Raw genomic sequence first — 7691 nt, 5'->3', positions numbered from 1 at the left:
CCTCCTAGGCTTCTTGAGAGCAGCTTGCTGGACTGGCTGCATATACATAGGAACACAGGAATGGCTGGGTTCATTCAGGTGAGAGGCCCAACTAAACCAGTATCCCATCTCCATCAATAACCTGCCCTCATTGTCAGGGTGTGGAGTCAGTAGTGGGATAATCTGCCCTATGGTAGTTCTTATTTTGGTGTGATACACCTGTGTCAGGTATTAAGATCAGGTAGCATAACCTCATATGAGCTCTTTTGGGAAGCGGTAAATCTATCCCAAAGCTATCTGGCACCTGAGCCTTTCACTCCAAGGTATTTTTAGTTTATTTGCCATTTCACAATTATGCCTTCACCCAAAGCTAAACAGAAAACACACGGAATGTCATCTTGTGTTTGTCTTTGCCCTAAGCCTCAGTTGCTATCTATGACCTAGATGTCATAATTGGTCCTGCAACTAAGATGAGCATAAATGCAAATACTGTGCACTTTGGGACAGATTCACCATTGGTGCAAGTCAATAGATGCAGCTCAGTTGATCTCAGTGGACTTGATTCTGTGTACATTAATGGCAGTTTTGAGCCTTGTGTGTCATCTTGTATTTTTTTTAAACAAGAAATGTGAAGGAATCTCATGGGTTTCTCTTTCTCTTCTCAGAGGTTCTACAGCAACCAGTTGACAGTTCACATTTCCCAGAGCAGCCAACGGCTGCCATTGCTGGTCTCTGGGCATGGGCTGGAGCCACGTCTGGAGTTTAACCCCTCAGTGCTTGAGTTGGGGCCCATGCTGCCTTATAGCGTTGGGGATGAGGCAGAAGTGGTGGTAAAAAACCCCTGCAAGTTTCCCATTGAGTTCTATTCCTTGGAGTTTGACCAGCAGTACCTGGCTGAGGAGAAGGTGAGAGGGGAGGGCATCTTATTGCTAGTTAACACCTGTCAGTTCTCCAGCATTTCTGAAGTTTCCCATTCTTTATTAAGCAAGACCAACTAGTACAATGTCAGACTTAGTGGGGGAGGAACTGTGGGGTGGGAGCTGTGATTGTGGCCTCCAGGGATATTTCTGTTTTACTGCTTGTCCTCAAACTCCCTTAGATTATCTCTCTGTGCAGTATTCTGAGTACATTCCCTGCTGCTCTGTGGCACTGAAACTTCCTGGAAAAGTAGTTTGGAACTGGTAGAAGTAGTCTGCATGCTGAACCTTGGTTTTGCCACTGGGATATGTCTCATGTGCCTGGCAACATAGGATAAGGGGAGTGCTTGCAGAGGGCAAGTCCTTGGGCTCTTTCTGAGGCTTGTGAAATCCCTGGTACAGAAGAACAAAACAGATTCTTGAAAGCTGTCCTATGCCTATGTTGTTGTGGGGTTTTTTCGGCCTTAGGTTCTGCGAATGCTGAAAGGCTATGATTCCCATAATATCTTGCTCCTGCCGCCTCGCACCCCAGGTGAAAAACTTCCTCCAGAAGTGCTGGAGTGTTACAACGAACAAAAGAAGATACAAGATGAGCAGGCTAAGACCAAAATGGTGGAGGCAGTAAAGCAAGAGAATGGTGAGGACTTTCAAACAAGGGGAAAGGGCAGATTCTTGTAGAAATTTAAGAAACAGAACTGTATGACATTGACCTCAACGGTGTCTAGGATTATCCTGAAGGTTGAGGGTTTAATGCAGTGCAAAAGACTAGCTAGTGAACCCCAGCTGTTCATGCTAATATAGTACATTACTAGCTTTCTATGGCTGTCCTTGTCTCTAGCACTGAGTCATTCACAAAGTGAGCCCTGGATATAGTGAGCCTGACTTTGCTCTGACTTACAGGTGAGTCTCCATAGACAGATTTCCCTGGATGTGACCAAAGACTCATGCTCCGTCTGCTTTATTATACCAGTGTAAATCTGGAGTAACTCCACTGAAGTTATTATTCCTTATGTCTTGTGGTTAAAGCAGTTGAGAGCAGGGTCTAGCCCATGAATGCCTGCCCTTGGAGAAATCTTTGGGTATTGCTGGAGACAGGGTGAGGTATGTCATGTCTACTGAGATTGGTCTTTTGCATTGAGCATTACATTGAATCCTGATGAGACAGAACCACAGTTGTCAATTGAATCCTACCTGAATTTCTGTGAGGCTTCAGATGAGCAGGCTTAAGCAGTCTCCCATATATTTCTCCATTATGTTCACACCCGAAAAAGTACTACAGTTTGGCTCAACTAGAGGCTGATTACTCTATGTGTAGCCATCTCTCCTGGTCTGAAACAGAAGCTAATTATTTTAAAAGTAAAAAAGTCTGATATATATGGGATGTCACTGATTTATAAGCATACTTACTGTATACAGTAGATAACAGTTATTTTACTTGCTGATCTGGTCCACATATTTGGTCAGTGAAGCTTCTGTGTAGCACAGGAAATAGAGGTGGTATTTTAAAAGCTTAGTGTGATTATGTTTGCAAATTAAAACCTGAGTTAGGGTTACTATTATTCCTAGGATCATACCCTTTGCTGCTTATGAATGTTAGGACAACTTATGGGTCTGCATGAAAACATCTACAAATCTCAGATGGTTGCTTAATATTATCACTGACAAAAAACCTGCCCAAAAAATTCTTTTGCAAGGCTTGGTATTTGCTATTCATCATTTTGCATTCCGATTCAAGAGGAGTAAAAGTTTCAGTTATCCAGAACAGAAGCAGAAACCATGTCATGTGAGTTTGATGATTATTCACACAAGAACAGTAGCTAGTCAAAGTGACCCATTTGGGGTGGGGGGGAAAAGCCATAGGCTGAAATTTGCTCTACAGACTACCTGTCAGTAAATAATAAATACATTTGTAAAAAAACACTCCAGTTGAGCTATGAGTTATTTGCCTTGATGTAAGAATAGTAAGGTGACACTCTCTGGCCTGTACTGTGCCAAGTATCAGACTAGATGAATGTTCCCATTCTGGCTTTCAAATCCATGACTAAGTGAAGATTTGGAGTAGACTGTGGACAGTGAAAATCACTCCATTCAAAGCAGCCATTGTCACACCTGCTGCTGTATTTCATCTTTGCCCAGCACCCAGCAATAAAGGCTCAAGGGTGAAATTCTGGTGTAAGACCTGAGCCCTCCCTCGAGCCTACTCTTACACATGCAGATAAGAAATGCAAAGTGACGAACAGCAAAGAACAGCTTTATCTGCCTGTGTTTATCCTCCCCTTACCTCCCTTTCTGCCTCTGCATCTTTCTTCCTGAGCAGATGATGAAGATAGCCTGTCTCTGTCAGAGCATGGAGCGAAGCACTACCTTTCCGAGAGCGTGCATACTGCCTCTTTCTGTGCCTCGGTCATTCGCTCTGCCTCCCTTGTTGAGGAGAGTCGAATCAACAAGGCAGACTCTAAACTTGAACCAGATGATGATGAAGAGGAAGATTTTGAAAAAGGTAAAATGTGTTAGGCAGTCCTTCCAATCTCTCCTCAGTCTTCCCACACCTGTTCATACCGGTCCCTTTCTGAACATCACTAGGCCTTAAATCCTCCCTTTTGTTTCAAGCCTGGATATTTGGGCTGGAGAGCCCTAGATCCATTGGCCATAGCTCCTAGATAGCAGTGGTTTTGCTAGCTCCAACCTGGTCCTCTCCCTCCTGATCCTGCATACTCTTCTGTTCAAAAATACAGGAGCTCCTGAAATCCAGCCTTAACCCTCACACATTAAAATCATGTCTGTTCTGCTGTATCTGGGCTCCAAAGCTGGACAGATAGAGGTAGTTGTTCCTGAAGAATATTTCAGCTAAGTTTACTGTGCAGTTTTGCACATCTGTGGGTTTGCTTGCTGCCATACAATGCATCTGGGAATCCTTGTGGCCTACTGTCACCCTCCTTCTCCTGGACTAGGTCCTCAGTGCCTCTGCTGCATCCTGCATGACCTTTCCATTTCCCTCCATTTAACCCCTCTTCTCTTCTAAGCGTACAGGTGGTTATTTGCTCACAAGGGCTGTATGACACTCCTCCTTAGCTCCATTATCTCAGCACTGTTCTGTTGGTCCAAAGAATCACTGTTAAACAATATGAAGCACATTTTTCCTGCTCACCTATGCCCAAGCCTAGCTTTGACATCATACCTGGCCCCAGATACTGGGAGATTGACACAAAGGCCTGAAATCAAATAAAAGTCTCCCGCCAGGCAGGGAAGAACATTATAGCCAGGGAGATACCTGTCACTGTCATTTATAGGGCAACAGTTTACCATGTCACATTCATTAAAGGGAGAAACAGGGGCTTTATGGTGGAATTGCTTTCCTAATAAGGGAAGGAACAGGGACATAATGAGAAAGGAAGCAGTTCTTTGCAAGTGTTCCAGCTAACTGGTAGAAGGGCCATGAAATATCTTTTACAGTCAGATCTCCTTGTGTGATACTTATGACTCAGCAAAAGAAAACGCTGAGGAAGAGGAGGAGAGCTGCATGCTAGAGGCTATTTGGCTATGCAGGATTCCTTCAGGCACTCCAGAGTTTGGCTCTCACAGCATAATAGCTTGATCATTAGAGCTGTGCGAAGCTTCAGTCCCTGATTCAATCTGGTAGAGATTCGGCCTGATTTGGTGGCTGAATCCCCAAATCCAAATCAAATCAGAGGACCCTTTAATCTCTCCAAATCAAATTGGAACCCTCCAAATCAGTTTGGAAAGATTTGGAAATTCGGACATAGATATAGCTTTAAATGTTTTTTCTACATGCCTCTAGGTAGCAAGCAGCTTGTGCTCACTGTGATGCTGGGGTGGATGGAGCATCCCACAGGAACACAGGGGGGGCCCCTAGCGTGCTCCCCAGCAGAACCAGAAGTGGACCAGAAGTACTTCTGGCCAAGCACATGGAGGGCCCCCTGCACTCCTGTGGGACACGCCATGTGCCCTAGCATCGCAGTGATCATGAGCTGTGCCTAGTACCTCAAGGTATGTAGAAAAAATTTTTAAAGCTGTGTCTGTGTCTGAATCTCTGATTCTCCAAATCAGCATCGAATCTTCAGATTCAGGTTCGGCCGAATCAAATTGGGGACAATGATTGGAATCAACAAATCAAACCACTGTCCCTGATTTGGGCCGAATCCAAATCAGAATCAAATAGGGCCCGCTTCACACACCCATGTTGGTCATCACTTTCAGTTCCTGCCTTTAGGAGTGTAAAGAATGTCTGTTAAGTTGCATCTAGTCATTACATTGCAGACTGCCTAGGATCAAACCCATAGGGAGTGTGAAGTCATTTCCTCCTGCACTCTAGGGGTTACTGAGCAGAGAACTGGGAAAGTGTGTGTTTGACAGTATTCACGACAGACAATGCAATTGTTCCTTCCCCCCCTCTATCAGTCTGTTTGCTAAGCTTCCAGCACCCAAGATGCTCATGCTGGTGAACCTTTGTTCAAATAGGATAGCAAGGAGCACACAAATGCCTGAGTTCACAGAATTATACTTGCTTAGGGAAGACAAATAGAAGTCCTTAGTGCATGATAGGGGTTAGGGCATAATAGGCCCCTGAGGGAAGGCAGGGGTCAGGGGCTGGGTCAGAGTTCAGAAGCCAAGTTCCCAAGTCTGGAGGGAAATCCGGGGGCAAAGTCCAGTACACAGGTCAGGTCAGGATCCAGAAAACCGGCAACCAAGTTACCATGGCAGGCGAGCAATCTACAGGGCAAAATTCAAGCACTGAATCAAGCCAGGTATCAGGAAACAGGTCTGAAAGGGAATTCTAGAGCCAGAATCCAGGGAAAAGCTGGAGCCAGGGTCAGGAACTAGGAAAAAACAGAGAGAGCAGGAATCAAGAGTCTTGCCACAGCAGACTGGGTCAAAACTGTTGACTGGCCTGGAAACCTGTGCCCCAGCTAAGTCTAATGCTAGGCAGCCCTCTCAGAAGTCAATCGGGATGCTTATTGGTCACTGCTCCTAAACTGGGGCAGAGTTTCTTAGCTGGTGACTCACTGCAGATGTACCTGCTTACGTATTTGTCCCAGACTGGCCTGCCTGATCAGCTACCATGTAGCTCTAGTCCCACTGGAATTTCCTAATTTGCTGGATCTCCTTTCCCCAAGGAATCTCCCAGGTATTTGAGCGTGCTGTCAGGGACTGAGGAAAGATCCAAGCCACTGGGAAGCAGGAGGGTTATTTTTAACCTCTGTTTCTTTGCTACAGAGAATTGGCAAAGCATTGATGGCAGCTGCCAAAGGGCTGTGGGAGAATTAGACAATAATCCGGTATCCAGAGCCATAGCTCGCCACCTTGGCATCGATATTTCTCCAGAAGGCCGTGCAGCCAGGAACCGCAGAGGCATTGTCATTATAGTCCATGGAGCTCCTCTTACAGGTACACAGACTGTTCCCTTCCAGAAGGACCATTTTCTAACCACAAGGAGACAGGATGAGGGAGTAGAAATGAAAGCAGTGATACATTTCTTATATTTTCTGATTGTCTTCTTGAGGCAGCTTGGAGCTGTGTGGAAATTTGGCCTTCCAGCTGGTGATAGCAGGGCAAAAGATGGAGTTATGACTAGTCCTAGTCTGAGATCAAATGTTAGACCTCTCAGCCCAGTTGTCTTCTCGCACCTATTTTACATCAGCATAACTCCACTCCTGATCGACAACGGTATCTGTGATAGAAATCAGAGTGCACGTCTCTAGGGAAAAGGAAGTTTCTAGCCAGGATTGACTGCTTAGGATTTGATGTTAGTCAGCACCTAGAAAGACAGTGATACAAATTGTATAGGAAGCTGCTTTTGCTGAAGGTAAGACATAGAGAACCTGTTGTATAACCTGTGAGGAGCTGCAGACATAGCTCATTAAAACAATGGAGCTGTAGGGCCATATCTCTTGAAAACGAGCAGAGAGAGTATGCCTACGTGCAATGTTTTTTTTTCATTTAAAAAGGGGAATATTCAAATCCTTATACCTGTTTGTATTAGCATTAACTTGGTGCAAACACATTGTAACCTTTTTCATGATGATGTGATAGGTTCGGAAAATAAGTCACCTAGTGTTAATTCATCAGACGCAAGTTGTAAATGGTAATGTACTGATTTAGCAAACCTGCATGCTAAGAAAGGAATTAGTTGCATGTCTAGGAGATAAAACAAGGAATAGAAGGGCATAAAGATGAAACGGCTGTTGACCCCTTTCTTCAGAACACAGCCTCCCCATCCATCTTTCCCACAGTTTGTATTTTACAGTATGTTTGCATACCTGCTGAGTACCAGATTGATGAAAGTTGCATCACTTTTCAAGCAGCCTTGGTTTCTTATCCTCCTTGCTTCAGTATGTATCTTGAGCTGCTGTTTACATCACAGTTGAATTTGGGCCAGAAATATCAATGGCATTTTCATTTAATTAGGTCATAGTTTGCTGCCCTGGCCCTGTTCGTGGCATAACTCCATTGAAGTTAGTTAGTCAAAGTCCTCCCTATCCACATAACCAGTGTGAGGGAGAATAGACTCAGGGCCATAGGGCCCATCACACTAGAGGCACCTGCTAGTTCTTGTTCAAGTGACAGTCACTTGGGGACACTGTTTACACAGGTAGCAAATCCTGCAGAAGAGCATTTCAAAGCACTTATTGATAATATGAAGTTCCTACCTGAAGATGCACTTGTGTGAGTGAGTGTCATCAAAGAAGCATTTCTTTCTTTAAAGGAAAGACTTCTGCAGCTGTCTCCCTGGCCAGACACTACAGCACTGCCTGCTTGTCCATTGACTCTGTGGTA

At 44.7% G+C, this 7691-nt stretch overlaps 1 protein-coding gene across 1 annotated transcript in view; it reads left to right on the top strand.

The window, feature by feature from the left end:
* HYDIN (HYDIN, axonemal central pair apparatus protein) overlaps window positions 1–7691 on the top strand; it is a 438260-nt gene that overhangs the window by 343787 nt on the left and 86782 nt on the right. Inside the window, 5 exon segments of the mRNA XM_025199799.1 lie at window positions 645–884; window positions 1365–1533; window positions 3214–3396; window positions 6132–6302; window positions 7621–7691. Coding sequence (XP_025055584.1) covers window positions 645–884; window positions 1365–1533; window positions 3214–3396; window positions 6132–6302; window positions 7621–7691 — 834 coding nt within the window.

The sequence above is a fragment of the Alligator sinensis genome, unplaced genomic scaffold (genome assembly GCF_000455745.1).
Source record: "Alligator sinensis unplaced genomic scaffold, ASM45574v1 scaffold203_1, whole genome shotgun sequence".
NCBI classification, from domain to species: domain Eukaryota; kingdom Metazoa; phylum Chordata; order Crocodylia; family Alligatoridae; genus Alligator; species Alligator sinensis.
This window is presented reverse-complemented; position numbering and strand designations above follow the sequence as displayed.